Source organism: Lethenteron reissneri, chromosome 49 (genome assembly GCF_015708825.2).
Source record: "Lethenteron reissneri isolate LAM-NWPU_2019-01 chromosome 49, ASM1570882v1, whole genome shotgun sequence".
In the NCBI taxonomy this organism is placed as follows: Eukaryota; Metazoa; Chordata; class Hyperoartia; order Petromyzontiformes; family Petromyzontidae; genus Lethenteron; species Lethenteron reissneri.
In genome coordinates, this window is record NC_083827.1 from 1,147,096 (window position 1) to 1,165,202 (window position 18,107).

The following is an 18,107-nucleotide window of genomic DNA, read 5'->3' on the forward strand; positions in this document are numbered from 1 at the left end:
GGGCTTCGAACGAGGTGAGAAACGCGAGCACTCGTGTCGACCCCCCCGCCCGCCACCAAAGCAATAAACGCGGTTCTAAAAAACAAGTGATTGGCTCACTTGGGCGGAGCGGTGGTGGCGTGCGAGTGCCACGTGTCCGTGCGCCAGAGACGAGTGATTAATGCTGATGTCGGTGGCGAGAGAGCAGAAGAAGAAGAAGAATAAAAAGTGGGGGCAAAGATCGTCGCGGATCGTTTGAGGTCGCCGGGTCCCCAGCGAATCACAGCGCGGAGCAGCCTCGCGGGGTCGGCCAGAGCCAGCGGCAGCCGCGTGCGACACCGGCGTCAGCTCTGACAGCAGCCACCAACTCTGCTTGCATAATCACGTATCTCTCGTGATACAGACACATACACGCGCGGAGCTGCGAGTCTTCATAGGCACGCTCCCTACATCTCGGCCGACAAATTACACGACTAGAATTGGCGAGCGACAGTTATTGTTGTCATCATATCAGCGATAGGAAATTAAGGGTCTATGCAAGCAGCGAGGCGCGCTCACGACCCAGCGCCCCCTCCTGCGAGCCCCGCTCCCGTCACCCGAACGTCCAGCGAGAGGTCCCCGCAGCGGCGGTGATCGGCGGCGGCGAGATTCACTCGGGAGCCATCGGCTGAGCGGGGGGGGGGGGGGCAGCCATGGGGTGCGGAGAGGAGATGGACCTGCACGTGCCCAGCTACGCCGAGCTCGACGAGCGGGAGAAGGACACGGCCGGCGACCGGCCCAAGTGGGACAACAAGACGCAGTACATGCTCACCTGCGTCGGCTTCTCGGTGGGGCTCGGCAACGTGTGGCGCTTCCCTTACCTGTGCCAGAGCCACGGCGGAGGTGAGTGCCATGGGACGCACGCGTGGACACGCACGCACACAAGCACACACACACGCACACACGTGCACACACACGCACACACACGCGCACACACACGCACACACACACACGCGTGTCCTCCGGGCTGCACGAGAGATGCAGGCCACCGTGATGACCATGCTGACCACTGGCCCTCGCCTTGTCGCTGTGGTCTAAACTAAAACATGTCTTTATTCCACCAGGTAAGGCCCACTGAGCTACGCGGCTCTTTTTTCAGAAGCGACCATGACCACAGATGATAGCTCAACGAAGTGGCTCATCACGTGAAAATATACAGCAGCCAAATACTCGAAACGCGGGATGTTGATTCTAAATGTGGAGGGGAAAACCGGAGAACCCGGAGAAAATCCACCCGACCACGGGGATGGAGACACGCAACCTCCAAATATAGGTTCTGGATCAAACCCACGACCTCCTGTATACCAGGCGAGGCAGTTAACATCTCACCACCGCGGTCAGGGTTGCGATACCGTGCTGCGCAATGCTGAATGGATTTCCATTCAACGTCTAAAACAAGTCTAAGGTGTCTCTTGTGGCACAGTGTTTTACTGTTCACCTTTGGGGTTTCGTAAAGCTATCGTTGTAAGTCTTAGTATTCGCTTCATTTTCAGTCTCGCCGGCTTTTGTGGTGAGATCGGCATCAACCACTCAGCTACGCACATCCCATGGTTTAATCTCCGCAATAAATCAACAGAATGTACAGCCCTGCGTCACTGCACTGCTGCTTGAACGAGTGGCCATGCTAATAAATAAATACATCTCCTGATACGTCGCGCCGGTCAGTGTGGGGTGGTGGCGCTGAGGATCGATTTACAATATCAGCGGCCACTGCCGTTAGCCTTGGCCGGGGATCTAGCTCAGGACGCCGGCCTGATAGCGTAGTGCGCTAACCACTGCCCCACTACTCACTTTCCGTAATCAGCCAATCCATAACGCGTGTGCGTGGATTTCTCTAAGGCAATGCTTCTTCTTAACCTTTGCTGCAGCCTTGCACCCCTTTGGTTCTCGATCATTACAACAGTGTACAATGTTACTAAATACACACGGGGTTTGATGAAACTAAGTAAGTTGTTACTTACGTGCCGTGCTTAATTAGTGTTTCGATGATTTACCTTCTAGACAAACGTGGCCACGTCTCGCACCCCCAGGGGGTGCCTCATGCAGCCCCAGGGGGAGCGAGATGCACCGCAGCTTAAGAAGAAGCGCTGCTCTCAGGCGAACCATCTGCGGTTGAGATGGCTTCACGATCGTTGTTGCATCGTGAATTACTGCGCAGGCGTGGATGTGCGAGTGCCATTGGTGCCATATTCACGACCCCTCAAAGCGAGTTGGCCAGGAGGACGATTTGGCAAGATATTTGATGCTGCCAGGTGGTGAGGGCCGCTGCTGCCGAGTATTCTCAAGGTCCGGCAGTGGTGGCTGTGTTGTTGTGCCCCGCGGGGCATGCGGCGACGGCGGCGTCTGGGCCCCGTCACTCTGAGAACGCTCCACGCCGCGGACTCCTCGAAGACGCGACGCGAGAGCCCGGAGCGAGAGGCGACGTCTCACAGGCGCACGCCGTGGGGCACACGGGTGGGCAGCTGGGCAGCTGGGCAGCTGGGCAGCTGGGCAGGTGGGCAGCTGGGCAGCTGGGCAGCTGGGCAGCTGGACAGGTGGGCAGCTGGGCAGGTGGAGGGGCCCACACCCCGGGGGAGGCCGCGCGTGGCGACACCCCGCGGTGCCCCGCGTGCCGCGTCGCTCGCCCGACGTCGCCGCGCAAGCCGCGGCATGAAATGCCTCTCCCCTCACTTCACGGTGGGCTGGCGGCCACGGTCGTGTGATGTTTAGCTCACTCTACGAGGCATTCGGGGGTCACCCGTTTCAACTCCCCGGAAGGTCGTGGAAACGATGTCCTGCTGGACATCTGTCACAACAAATAACTGTAGAGCTCATGGGATTCCTCCAGGATACATTCTCAAACGAGAGGAGAGTTTATTGACTCCCCGCCATGTGCACATTCAGCAGCCGAGCGCGCGTGCAGTGTGTCTGTGTTTGCGTGGACGTATGTAACGCTGTAGGGACGGAGCGCCCCTACAGCGTGAAATGTTCGAGCCCGTGAGCGTAATTATGATGTGATTAAACAACAGCAGCCGCGATATAGAATAGCCTAGAAGCGACCGTGCGAGACAAGTCAAATATTGGGGCCCCATTTGACCGATTGCCGCACCCCCTGAGCTGATAATACAGTTTACTACGCCACTGATTATAACCTTGTTGCTACACCACCGCTTCGACTCAGTTATCGCATTACTTTGTACATCACGAACAAAAGTAATACCCCGAACACCCCCCACTGGTTCACGGGCATCTCGATAGCACACACACCGATTCTACGCCGCGACTCGGCACAGGCTCGTGGCTCTGCCTCAGGTGAGCCGACTCAGAGCCACGCTTACCTCGAGCCGCCTCTGAGCACCGTCACGGGATTTCCGTGAGCTGAGCTGCTCGTGCATTTCTCAGAGCAACGGGGCGGCTCAAGGCCGAGCTGAGCCGTCACTCCGAATCCGGTCGTAAGAAGCGTCTTACCCCTTAGCACCCAATTCCCACAATGCCACCACACACTCCGTGCGGATCCTTAGGCAATGCTTCCAAAATACCACCTACTCACCACCACCTACTCACCACCACCTACTCACCGCCTACTCACCACCACCTACTCACCACCTACTCACCGCCTACTCACACCTACTCACCACTCACTCACCACCTACTCACCACCTACTCACCACCTATGCACCACCTACTCACCAACTACTCACCACCTACTTACCACCTACTCACCGCCTACTCACCACCTACTCACCGCCTACTCACCACCTACTAACCACCACCTACTCACCACCTACTCACCACCTACTCACCGCCTACTCACCACCTACTCACCACCACCTACTCACCACCTACTCACCACCTACTCACCACCACCTACTCACCGCCTACTCACTACCTACTCACCACCTACTCACCACCACCTACTCACCGCCTACTCACCACCTACTCACCACCACCTACTCACCACCTACTCACCACCTACTCACCACCTACTCACTACCTACTCACCACCACCTACTCACCGCCTACTCACTACCTACTCACCACCTACTCACCACCACCTACTCACCCCCTACTCACCGCCTACTCACCACCTACTCACCACCTACTCACCGCCTACTCACTACCTACTCACCACCACCTACTCACCGCCTACTCACCACCTACTCACCACCTACTCACCACCCACTCACCACCTACTCACCACCCACTCACCACCTACTCACCACCTACTCACCACCTACTCACCGCCTACTCACCGCCTACTCACTACCTACTAACCACCAACTACTCACCACCTACTCACCGCCTACTCACCACCTACTCACCACCTACTCACCACCCACTCACCACCTACTCACTACCTATTCACCACCACCTACTCACCGCCCTCTCACCACCTACTCACCACCTACTCACCACCTACTCACCACCTACTCACCACCTATTCACCACCTACTCAAGGCTTGCTCAACACCTACTCACCACCACCTACTCACCCCCTACTCACCGCCTACTCACCACCTACTCACCGCCTACTCACCACCACCTACTCACCACCTACTCACCGCCTACTCACCACCTACTCACCACCACCTACTCACCACCTACTCACCGCCAACTCACCACCTACTCACCACCGCCTACTCACCACCTACTCACCACCTACTCACCGCCTACTCACCACCTACTCACCGCCTACTCACCACCTACTCACCACCTACTCACCACCACCTACTCACCGCCCACTCACAACCTACTCACAACCACCTACTTACCACCTACTCACCACCACCTACTCACCACCTACTCACCACCTACTCACCGCCTACTCACCACCTACTCAAGGCTTGCTCAACACCGAGAGCTCCACTGGGGTCATAGTCGTCGTCACACCATCTCGGCACAGACGCAAACCGATTTTATTTTTTCCTGGACCAGTTTGGGATCGAAGGTGAGGGCTGAATGGGAGTGATGCCTCCCCCCACCTCCACCTCGAGACCCCAAAAAATGGTATTTAATTGATATGTACCAGAGAATATACAATGTGTTCTTATGACTGTAGAGCTATTTTTAAGGAGCTGAGGTGATTGCAAAACAATGACACGCGATGACGTGGTGGTGGTGCCAGCTGATAACAGCGTCCCTGAAGTAGGCATCCATTTTTGTCTGAGTTGGCCTCGAGGAGGCCAAGGTCACGTGATGAAGCCAGCTGCTTTTGAATTCCCTCCTGACTCCCCCTGACTCCCCTGGACTCCCCCTTGACTCCCCCTGACTCCCCCTTGACTCCCCCTTGACTCCCCCGCCGCCTCTGAGCACCGTCACGGGATTTCCGTGAGCTGAGCTGCTCGTGCATTTCTCAGAGCAACGGGGCGGCTCAAGGCCGAGCTGAGCCGTCACTCCGAATCCGGTCGTAAGAAGCGTCTTACCCCTTAGCACCCAATTCCCACAATGCCACCACACACTCCGTGCGGATCCTTAGGCAATGCTTCCAAAATACCACCTACTCACCACCACCTACTCACCACCACCTACTCACCGCCTACTCACCACCACCTACTCACCACCTACTCACCGCCTACTCACACCTACTCACCACTCACTCACCACCTACTCACCACCTACTCACCACCTATGCACCACCTACTCACCAACTACTCACCACCTACTTACCACCTACTCACCGCCTACTCACCACCTACTCACCGCCTACTCACCACCTACTAACCACCACCTACTCACCACCTACTCACCACCTACTCACCACCTACTCACCACCTACTCACCACCACCTACTCACCACCTACTCACCACCTACTCACCACCACCTACTCACCGCCTACTCACTACCTACTCACCACCTACTCACCACCACCTACTCACCGCCTACTCACCACCTACTCACCACCACCTACTCACCACCTACTCACCACCTACTCACCACCTACTCACTACCTACTCACCACCACCTACTCACCGCCTACTCACTACCTACTCACCACCTACTCACCACCACCTACTCACCCCCTACTCACCGCCTACTCACCACCTACTCACCACCTACTCACCGCCTACTCACTACCTACTCACCACCACCTACTCACCGCCTACTCACCACCTACTCACCACCTACTCACCACCCACTCACCACCTACTCACCACCCACTCACCACCGCCTACTCACCACCTACTCACCACCTACTCACCGCCTACTCACCGCCTACTCACTACCTACTAACCACCAACTACTCACCACCTACTCACCGCCTACTCACCACCTACTCACCACCTACTCACCACCCACTCACCACCTACTCACTACCTATTCACCACCACCTACTCACCGCCCTCTCACCACCTACTCACCACCTACTCACCACCTACTCACCACCTACTCACCACCTATTCACCACCTACTCAAGGCTTGCTCAACACCTACTCACCACCACCTACTCACCCCCTACTCACCGCCTACTCACCACCTACTCACCGCCTACTCACCACCACCTACTCACCACCTACTCACCGCCTACTCACCACCTACTCACCACCACCTACTCACCACCTACTCACCGCCAACTCACCACCTACTCACCACCGCCTACTCACCACCTACTCACCACCTACTCACCGCCTACTCACCACCTACTCACCGCCTACTCACCACCTACTCACCACCTACTCACCACCACCTACTCACCGCCCACTCACAACCTACTCACAACCACCTACTTACCACCTACTCACCACCACCTACTCACCACCTACTCACCACCTACTCACCGCCTACTCACCACCTACTCAAGGCTTGCTCAACACCGAGAGCTCCACTGGGGTCATAGTCGTCGTCACACCATCTCGGCACAGACGCAAACCGATTTTATTTTTTCCTGGACCAGTTTGGGATCGAAGGTGAGGGCTGAATGGGAGTGATGCCTCCCCCCACCTCCACCTCGAGACCCCAAAAAATGGTATTTAATTGATATGTACCAGAGAATATACAATGTGTTCTTATGACTGTAGAGCTATTTTTAAGGAGCTGAGGTGATTGCAAAACAATGACACGCGATGACGTGGTGGTGGTGCCAGCTGATAACAGCGTCCCTGAAGTAGGCATCCATTTTTGTCTGAGTTGGCCTCGAGGAGGCCAAGGTCACGTGATGAAGCCAGCTGCTTTTGAATTCCCTCCTGACTCCCCCTGACTCCCCTGGACTCCCCCTTGACTCCCCCTGACTCCCCCTTGACTCCCCCTTGACTCCCCTTGACTCCCCCTTGACTCCCCCCTGACTCCCCCTTGACTCCCCTTGACTCCCCCTGACTCCCCCTTGACTCCCTTTGACTCCACTTGACTCCCCTTGACTTCCCCTTGACTCCCCCCTGACTCTCCCTTGACTCCCCTTGACTCCCCCTGACTCCCTCTTGACTCCCCCTTGACTCCCATTGACCCCCCTTGACTCCCCCTGACTCCCCCTTGTCTCCCCTTGCCTCCCCCTTGACTCCCCCTTGACTCCCCCTGACTCCCATTGACCCCCCTTGACTCCCCTTGACCCCCATTGACCCCCCTTGACTCCCCTTGACTCCCCTCGACTCCCCCTTGACTCCCCTTGACCCACCTTGACTCCCCCCTGACTCCCCTTGACTCCCCCTTGACTCCCCTTGACTCCCCCTTGACTCCCCCTTGACTCCCCCTGACTCCCATTGACCCCCCTTGACTCCCCTTGACTCCCATTGACCCCCCTTGACTCCCCTTGACTCCCCTCGACTCCCCCTTGACTCCCCTTGACCCACCTTGACTCCCCCCTGACTCCCCTTGACTCCCCCTTGACTCCCCTTGACTCCCCCTTGACTCCCCCCTGACTCCCCCTTGACTCCCCTTGACTCCCCCTGACTCCCCCTTGACTCCCTTTGACTCCACTTGACTCCCCTTGACTTCCCCTTGACTCCCCCCTGACTCTCCCTTGACTCCCCTTGACTCCCCCTGACTCCCTCTTGACTCCCCCTTGACTCCCATTGACCCCCCTTGACTCCCCCTGACTCCCCCTTGACTCCCCTTGACTCCCCCTTGACTCCCCCTTGACTCCCCCTGACTCCCATTGACCCCCCTTGACTCCCCTTGACTCCCATTGACCCCCCTTGACTCCCCTTGACTCCCCTCGACTCCCCCTTGACTCCCCTTGACCCACCTTGACTCCCCCCTGACTCCCCTTGACTCCCCCTTGACTCCCCTTACTCCCCTGGACTCCCCCTTGACTCCCCCTGACTCCCCCTTGACTCCCCCTTGACTCCCCTTGACTCCCCCTTGACTCCCCCCTGACTCCCCCTTGACTCCCCTTGACTCCCCCTGACTCCCCCTTGACTCCCTTTGACTCCACTTGACTCCCCTTGACTTCCCCTTGACTCCCCCCTGACTCTCCCTTGACTCCCCTTGACTCCCCCTGACTCCCTCTTGACTCCCCCTTGACTCCCATTGACCCCCCTTGACTCCCCCTGACTCCCCCTTGACTCCCCTTGACTCCCCCTTGACTCCCCCTTGACTCCCCCTGACTCCCATTGACCCCCCTTGACTCCCCTTGACTCCCATTGACCCCCCTTGACTCCCCTTGACTCCCCTCGACTCCCCCTTGACTCCCCTTGACCCACCTTGACTCCCCCCTGACTCCCCTTGACTCCCCCTTGACTCCCCTTACTCCCCTTGACTCCCCTTGACTCTACCTGACTCTCCCTGACTCCCCTTGACTCCCCTTGACTCTCCCTGACTCCCCTTGACTCCCCCTTGACTCCCCCCAACGTGGGATTGCACGCGGAATCATCGCCCCCGACGGTCAACCTGCTGCCCGACTGCCATGGTCCATAACAATGGGGTCGGCAACCCGCGGCTCCGGAGCCGCAAGCGGCTCTTCGAGGAATGCTCCGAGACCGTGAGCCACGGAGCATCGCGGCTCTTGAAATATTGCGGGCGGGGGGGGGGGGGGGGTCGTTTACCGGTTGCCGATCCGTGGTCTACACCCATCGCGCCTTCCTTTGTGAGGAGGGCCTTGCGCTAGACGAGAGAGGGCTGCGCCAAGTGCATCCCGGCAGTGTTGTGAACGTTGCGGTGCGCGCGTGTGGCCACCCACCCCCTCGTGTGCCGGTGCGGGCGGACAGCACTTGCCCCAACAGGCTATAAGGGGGATCTTTGTGTGTGCGTGCGTGCATGCGTGGGGAGCGGTGGCACAGCGGTTAGCGCGCTGCGCGACAAACCCGGCGGCCACCCGAGTTCGATTCCCGCTCACGGCCAACACCGGTGACGATTATCTGGACCGGTCATGGCCCTCCCCTAGGTCGACTCAACCTCAAACGAGTACCTGCTGCAGTGTGTAAACATCGCCACCGAGGAGACAAAGGCGGGCGGGCGTGGTGCTGGCCACGCACCTCGTCGTGCGCCACCGTGCCGGCCTTCGCGGGCGCTACCCGCGAACAGCACTCGCCCCGACAGTCTTTGAAGGGCCATCCGGTGGGATCTTTGTCTTCGTTGCGTGCAGGAGCCTTCATGATCCCGTTCCTGATCCTCGTGGTGCTGGAGGGCATCCCTCTGCTCTACCTGGAGTTCGCCATCGGCCAGAGGATGCGCAAGGGGAGCCTGGGCGTGTGGAACACGGTGCACCGCGGCTTGGGCGGCGTTGGTAAGGGCGGCCGTGACCTCCAGCGGCACGAGGGTCGGGCAGGGCTCGTACGACCCGGGCCTCACTCGCGGGGTCGACGCGCTTCGAGTCTGGTCTGGCGGTATGACAGCAGCGATATCCATAATAAAGTGGGGTTTTGGGGGGTTTTGGGTTAGATCGCGTAAATACTGTATAGATGTTGTGTCGTTAAACCCGCCACCCACCGCCCAACACAGCCAATGGGTGAGTAAGGTTTGTCGCGTAAACACAACGTGCCAATTAGTTGCTGCTTCAGCACACGCCGCTTGTGTGTCGGAGAGGAAACCCGCAACGACGTTTACAATTCGAGTACCGTGACGTTTCGCCGGTGAAGAATTGCGAATAAATTTCCTGCTACGGTCTTCAATATTGGTCTAATTGGTCGCGAAAGCCTACGTGTTGAACAACTGCTATTTGTTCGTTGGCTAAATGGCAACGCCATGGTCTGCTGGCCGCTCTCAGCAGAGGAGAGTTCGTGTCGTGGCTGCTGTTCCTCCTCCTCCATCGAAGGAGCGCAGGCCACAGTGGCTGCCTTTCTAGTCCGGTGTTCTTCACTCGTTTTCAGAGGGGGCCCACTTTCGCCGGTAAGACATCATCAGTGTGGTGAGGGCCGCCACACATTTGAAACCATTGGGGAGTTTGACAGCAGCACGATGATGATGGGGGGTGTTTTCACTATCTATGTATTGTTGGGGGTCTGCACGTCAGGGGCCGCACTAAAGGCCACCAGGACCACCAGTGGCCCGCGGGCCTTGCAGTGAAGCTGGCTGGGATCACTGATGCCCCCCTCGCACGTGAAGGGCACACGAGTGACGTCATCACATCTACCCCTCTATTTAAGGAACGAAACAAGATGATTTCTTCACAAATCTGGCGGTCACCTGATGAAGCTAGTTGTAATTACTGGCGAAACGTCGTACTCAGATTGTAAATGTTGTGGCTCTCCAACACACCGGTTAGTGCTGTACTAGTGACGAATTGGCACTTTCTGTTTACATGACAATATTTACTAACGAGCCTTTTGCCCAAGGACGGGTGTATTGCTGAAGATCTGAAACTTGCAAGCGAAAAGCAGACCGCGACGTGATATTCATTGCATCAATGCGTGTGCAATTTGTAAGGACGCGGTGACACAGACCTATTTCATGTAAAGGTTATAATCCCTTGTTCATCATGACGTCCTTTTTACTTCGATGTCTCAACAACAGCGTGACGGAGACCACGTGACGTGAGGCTTCTGCCTTTGTAGTGAGGGCTGTGAGTTGACGCCGAGGAGGGGGGAGGAGGCGCCTCGCCCCCCCATATGGAGTGACGTCACCCGCTAATTATTAATGGAGGGGGGTGACCATTTGGAGGACGTCACCTTAGGATCATTAATGAGGGGGGCGGGTGCTCCATGTGGAATGACGTCACCCACTCATGATTATTAATGAGGGGGGGGGTCCATGTGGAGGACGTAACATGTTCATGATTATTAATGGCGGCTGGTCGACGTGGAGTGACGTCACGAGCGTTGCACACAAACATTCTTGGCTCATTATAGTAGGTACTAATAATGGGGGGGGGGGGTGTCCATTTGGAGGACGTCACCTGCTCATGATTATTAATGAGGGGGGCTGGTTGACGTGCAGTGACGTCACGAGCGTGAAGGACATTCCTGGGTGATTAAAGTGGGTATTGGCTGTGTCGGGTGGTGGCGGGCTTAACGACACATTTATATACTTAGGCGATCTAACCCTGTATTGTGGATATTGGTCGCGAAAGCCTACTTGTTAAAATCATTGGGATAGTCCGTAGTGGGGGTTGCATTGCCATTATTGCATTGTGGCAATGCAACGCCTCACTACTCACGCTTTACATTTGGCCATTCACGCGAGACAGTGCGGGTTGGTGAAGACAGCAGGAGGGAGCACAGAAGCGCAGTACAACAATTGATGTTGCTGCATCGTCCTCTTGCCGCCTACAACGCCTATGGCAACCCGGCATGCACGGTGGCCACCCACGCATACAGCGAGAACAGCCATGATGGTGATGGCGGCGATGTTGTTGATGATGACGATGATGGCGATGACGTTGATGGTAATAATGACATTGATGATGGTGATAATGATAATAATTTCCTGCCTCAGCAGGCCGCCTGCTGTATTTTTTCACCTGAAGACGATTGCTTGTGTTGCGATCGAAACGTCGTGATTTTTATTATTTTCTTATTTTTCTATCTACGTGACTTTACCGAAAGACCCAAAGAGTAGGTGATAATGACGTTGATGATGACGATGATGACGTTGATGAGGAGGAGTGTACGCGCCGCTGCCGCCCGTGCCGCGTGCAGGGATCGCCTCCATGCTGGTGTCTCTGCTCGTGGGTCTCTACTACAACACCATCATCTGCTGGGTCATGTGGTACTTCTTCAACTCGTTCCAGGATCCCCTGCCCTGGAGCTACTGCCCCCTCAACGACAACCAGACAGGTTTGGCGCCTCACGCTCCTCCATGCCTCCCGCAGCCAGTGGGAGCCTCGGTGGGGGGTCGCGGCACGACAAAGGCAAAGATCCCCCGTACAGCCTTAAACAGACTGCCGGGGCAAGTGCTGTTAGCGAGCAGCACCTGTGAAGGCCGGCACTGTGGCACACGATAGGGTGGGTGGCCAGCACCACGCCCGGCTGACTTTGCCTCTCGAGTGGCGATCTTTACTCATTGCAACGGGTACTCAATTTGAGGCTGAGTCGACCTAGGGGAGGCCCCAGAGTTCAAATAATCGTCATTAGTCTAGGCCGTGAGCGGGAATCGAACCCGGGTCACGAGGTTCGTAGCACAGCGTGCTAACCGCCGCACCACCGCTCCCCACAACACAGACACCGACAACAACAACCTTCATTCGCTAAGTGGCGATGACGTCACCACAACGCTTGAGCCAGGCCATGTGCACCTTGAGGCCACGTGAAGTGTCGAACGCCCGCCGGCAGGAAGTCACGGGGCAGATCTAGGTGCCACGGGTCGACTGAGATGACTGACTGATGCACCACCTGTGCCCCCCACTGTACCAACTTGCTGTGCTTTAGCCACTCGGCGCTCCGCTCGTTGTTGTGAGCGTCGTTCCTCCGCCCTCCGTTGTTGTTCGAGGGCGACTGCCTCAAACTGCCCAGTAGCGTCCTTCACGAGCCTCCGCCACTGAGGCCGATCTTGACACCGCTGGTACCAGTCATCGGCAAGTCCACTCAGCTCCACATCCTCCTGTACCACATCACTCCATCTCTTCTCTAGCCCGTGCCGCGCCCGTTTTACCCTCTCGATTCGGCCTAACAAAAGCTGTGTAGGCATGCGGTTGGCTGGGCATGCGGGCTACATGACCCAGCCAACGCAGCCTTGCCTGCCGGAGGAGCTCACCGATGGGACTTTGTCCAGATTTTTCGAGGATTTGTGAGCTCCTCACACAATCCAGCCTGGTTAAACCCAGGTTGGATCGTAGGCAGGCCAGCCTAAATGTTTGTAACCGGCGAAGATGTTCCATTAGGGAGGTCCACGTTTCGCAAGCTACCGTGCTGTAGCGGTCAAGCACGCTGGACTTGCAATCCAGAGGTGGTGTGTCTGTCATGTTGAACTTCCTTTGCTCACCGTACGTAGCCAACCGTGCTAATCGGAGGTGCGGCTGGTCACCGGTTCAATCTCCCGGCACGGCTGTTTAAGCGATGGTGCAGGGGCCCTTCAATCTCCCCTCCTACCACTGCCCCTGTCCACGCAGCGGTGCACAGTACGTGGGGTCACCACAGCCAGTCAATTGGCAGGTGGCTGTGTGGTGGGGTAAGGTGTGGGTACTCCTTCCAAGATGTCTGGCCCATTGTGGAAGAGTCGGCCAAAATATGCCTCTTGTAGTCAGTGGGCATGTAGTGACGTACGCCTTGTATATGCGTACGTTGAACTTCTCTCGCACCGTACGTGGCCAAGCGTGCGAATCGGAGGTGCCTTTAACGGTGTAAGAATGTATTATTTACAAAGAATGCGAAGAGCATGCATTCAGGCTGTCGGAATAACCGAGACAGAGGAGAGACCCCGAGACGGCAGTAACACGAATGAGACAAAGCGAATGGTTCTTGAATTGGATGCTTGACCACTTGTGCAAATTCACCAGATTTCGGGGGGGGGGGGGGGAGGTGATAAATCATGACAGCCAATTCAATGCCTGATTGCCTGCTCTACTGCTTTATTTTTTTCACTGAAGTGCCACCTGTACATGAGATATTTCAGCAGTTGCCAAAACGTATTACCGCTCACCATGAGTCCAGATGTCAGTCTTTCATTCAACAATTTTAAAAGCCAAATTAGATTGGTGATGACAATGGTGGAATGCTGGTGTTGATGATGGCGGTGGTTTTGGTGATGTTATTGATGATGATGTTGGTGATGGGGGTGAGTGATGACAACCCCCACCCATTGAGACCCTGAAAATTGTTTCTTGATATTTAGCAGATAAAATGCATGGAATGTTTTTAGTCATTACTAAACTGGGTCCCTATTCAAAAACCTTGGAATTTCGGAACTTCCCCCCTCCCCAGCCTTAGGAAGTGTCTAAATCCGGCTCTGATGATGGTGGTAGCGACCAGGTTCATCGTGGTTTTAATGATGACGATGTTTTGTTGCCGATGGTGACGTGCGGTGGCACAGAGCAAGTCCCAGAATGTGCCAAGAGCTCCCCCACGGACTACTTCTGGTACCGCGAGACGCTTAACGTCTCCCCCAAGATCGACTCGGCGGGCGGCCTGCAGTGGTGGCTCGTGCTGTGCCTCATCTGCGCGTGGGCGGTCGTCTACGTGTGCACCATACGGGGCATCGAGACCACAGGCAAGGTGAGAGGGCCACACTCCTTCCCCAGAAGTCAACGCAACGGCCGCCACGCTCGCGCTCCCGGCAGTAGCAGCGGAGGCAGCGGCAGCAGTAGCGTGTTCCCCGCCCGGTAGGCCGTCCTGGTTATTGCCGTTGGGCGCATTGAGCGTGAAATCCGACGCGTCGTCTGCCTCACGGTGGACGTGGCTTGAGGCGAGAAGGCCGCACTCGCGTGCCCGGCGGTTACTCGGTTGCGCTCAGGCATGGCGATCATCGTCGCGCGGACGAATGTCGACTTGCAGACCGGGTGCTGCGTCATCTTTATGTCCACAGGGACAGCTGCCACCGGGGTGCCCTTTTGAAATGCGTTGAGATGAGACGCTGTGGTACTAAGTCTCTCTTCTCACGTGCAGGGCGCTCGAGAAGGCAGCTCCATCGAAGACAAAAAACTATTCTGAGCGCGGCGTTCGTTTGGGGCGGCGCTTCACTGCCGTGTCCCCCTGTCCCGCAGGCCGTCTACGTCACCTCGACGCTGCCGTACGTGGTGCTCACCATCTTCCTCATCCGTGGCCTCACCTTGGAGGGCTCGGTGGACGGCATCATCTTCCTCTTCACTCCCAACGTGAGTCCCGAGCCCCTGGCAACCGAGGTGACCGATTTTCAGCCTTCATGAGCAACTAAACTAAACTATAAACTAAGTATTTTATTTATTTTACCAGTTAAAACCCACAGAGCTAAATAGCTATTTTTCAGAAGTGACCTGGCAACAAATGCAAGCTCAACGAAGTGGCTTATTACAGCAGTAGCCAAATACTTTAAACGCATGATGTTGGCTTTAAATGAAGAAAAAACCCGGAGGACCCCGATAAAAATCCATGTGACCACAGGAAGAAAATGCAAACTCCAAATATAAAGATGTCAGGATCGGGATCGAACCCAGGACCTTCTGTATACCAGGCGAGGTAGTTAACATCTTGCCACCGCCAACACCGCCCCCTGCATGGTACTGAGGGTGGAGCTGTCACCAACAGCTCGTGTCACTGAGATATTTGACTTATTTTGGGGCATTTTTGAATTGCGCGCAAGTTCCACATTCCGTTGTGGAATCCGCACATTGCCCACTTACACCGCTCGCATACACAGTGTTGCCCAAACAGCTAAAACATCTCCTCCACTTAACAATTAACGGCCCTTAATAAAGCATTAACGGGACAACTCCCACAAACAATATGCCTTGAGACTATTTTTGACGATTTGACATTACCAACATTGGTCGAAATGATTAACTTCTGTTCACCGCAGGGCCATGAATGCAGATTCGAGCAGCGCCTGCTTATCGGTGCGGGTAACGAGCCAGAGCGCTGTCTCAATGTGCACTCATTAATAAGGGCCGAGCTAAGTCCAAGGGTTTTGGGGAGCATTCTCTTAAAAGCTCCTTCTCCAATGCCACGTGGCCCCAACGGTCTGGGCGCAACGCCTCTCGGTCTACGTCCGTAGCCATGTTGTATCACGGCGGTGCCATGCATACGAGGGGGGGGGGGGTTACCGTTGGTGGAAAATATATCAGATTTTGCTGCATGTCGAAAGCGTGCTATTGTGCGATGACGAGATGGTGAAGCTTGCCTGGAAAAGAAAGGCCTTCGATCCACACATTCTGCCTGCAACGTGAAATACCGGCAGTGTCCATGGTAGGATTGTTCCTATCGTTACTACACTGGCCACGGTGGCGAGATGTTAACTACGTCGCCTGGTGTACAGGAGGTCGTCGGTTCGATCCCCACCCTGACGCATGCTGCTGTATATTCGGGGTTTGCGGTGTCACTCCTCCCGTGGTCGTGTGGATTTTTATCCAAAGTCCTCAGGTTCTTCCCTCCACATTCAGAACGAACATCACGTGTTTAGAGTATTTTGCGGCTATAATTATTCACATGACAAGCCACTTCATTGAGCTATCATTTATGGCCAGGTTACCTGATAAAATAGAAATACTTTCACTTGTCCCCCTCCCCCCCCCGTGTGATGCGTTCCGTACAGATCTCCGAGCTAGCCAACCCACAGACGTGGCTGGACGCCGGCACGCAGGTCTTCTACTCCTTCTCGCTCGCCTTTGGAGGCCTCATCTCCTTCTCCAGCTACAACCCCGTGCAGTGAGTCGGCGGGTGGGCGGCCAGGGGGCCAGTGGCACAATTCTCACCTCACGAGTCCAAAATCCACCACCACAGCCTTTATCCAGCCTGGGCAAACGCCGCATTGAGCCGCCGCTTTACCAGAGGAGTGAATCGATAACAGAAGCGCCCCCCCACACGCCCCACACCCTCTCCCCTATTTTCCCAGGCTCTTATCCTCCGCACTGTTTTTCTTCTGCAAAGAGCAAAACCGCGGCCGTGGCCCCGTGCCTCACGTTGAAACGCCACTCCCAACCAAGACGCATCTCAACGTGCACGCCGCACATCTCACTCGCTCACTCAGTCGCTCGCAAACAACACCAAGGTTGCCTCCGGTGTAAATTAACGCAGTGGTCATTTTCGATCACGGATCGCGTCAACGCCACTCAGAAACCTTGCCCAGATTAAACGTTAATTATGAAAAAGCTGTTATTTTTTAGGCCATGTTAAAGCCAGAATGCGGACTTGTAATGACAGAAGCTGTGTTGTCTTGTTGCCTCTCATTGTAGTGTTTTGTTTGTATGTATGTACATTGAACTTCTTTCACACCGTACGTAGCCAACCATGCTGATCGAAGGTGCGGGGGAAGGAAATGTATGTATGAATGTTGAATTTCTTTCGCACCGTACGTAGCCAATGGCTCCACTCTGAGCCACCCTGACCTCTGAGCCACCCTCTCCTCTGTTTGCAGCAACAACTGCGAGCGCGACGCCGTGGTCATCTCCATCATCAACGCCTGCACCTCCATCTACGCCGCCACCGTCATCTACTCCATCATCGGATTCCGTGCCACCGAGCAGTTCAACGCCTGCTTTGACAGGTGAGAAAGCGGGAGCCCTGCGATGAGCGTCACACATTCATCAAGCCGATGCTCTGTGGACAATTCAATTTGTGTGGCTGTGTCGGGTGGTGCGGGGGTCTTAACGACACAAATTTGGTCACCGTTCCCTGGCCTAACCCAAGAGTCAATTGTGGAATGCATCGGTTGCGTGTCCACCTCCTCCGAACAAAACGGGAAGGATTTCTCCTTGTAGTGGTTCAACAAATAGCAGCTTTTCTACTGCGTTAGATCTTTTGGAATTGCACTGCATAGTGTATATGGACGGTTCGGTGCCTGCAAACGCTCCTGGCATGTGGAGCGAAACGTCGAACATTCAACCTGAAAATGCACAGCACAACTGCGAACAACTCCGCGGTGGTGTCACGTGACCAAGTGGCAGGGTGTGACGTCACAGCCACGACTCTCTCAAATAACACTTCTCCCCTTGTGGCAATGACCTCGTGCTGAATGCAGTAACATCTTGTTGCTTACAAACACCTTCGACCTGCCCGAGGGCTACGTGACGCAGTCGTCGTACTCCACCATCCTGGAGAGCCTGAACGGCACGAACCCGGACACCATCGCCTCGCTCAGCCTCAACACTTGTGACCTCAACACCCTGCTGAGCACG

At 55.8% G+C, this 18,107-nt stretch overlaps 1 protein-coding gene across 1 annotated transcript in view; it reads left to right on the top strand.

The window, feature by feature from the left end:
- The first annotated feature begins 148 nt into the window (after positions 1-148).
- Positions 149-18,107, top strand: part of LOC133354856 (sodium-dependent neutral amino acid transporter B(0)AT1-like) — a 20,338-nt gene continuing 2,379 nt past the window's right edge. The window contains exons 1-8 of the mRNA XM_061572009.1: positions 149-861; positions 9,513-9,653; positions 12,004-12,141; positions 14,333-14,514; positions 15,003-15,113; positions 16,526-16,638; positions 17,348-17,476; positions 17,951-18,102. Of these exons, the coding sequence (XP_061427993.1) occupies positions 672-861; positions 9,513-9,653; positions 12,004-12,141; positions 14,333-14,514; positions 15,003-15,113; positions 16,526-16,638; positions 17,348-17,476; positions 17,951-18,102 (1,156 nt within the window). The 5' untranslated portion in view covers positions 149-671. The remainder of the gene's footprint in view (positions 862-9,512; positions 9,654-12,003; positions 12,142-14,332; positions 14,515-15,002; positions 15,114-16,525; positions 16,639-17,347; positions 17,477-17,950; positions 18,103-18,107) is intronic.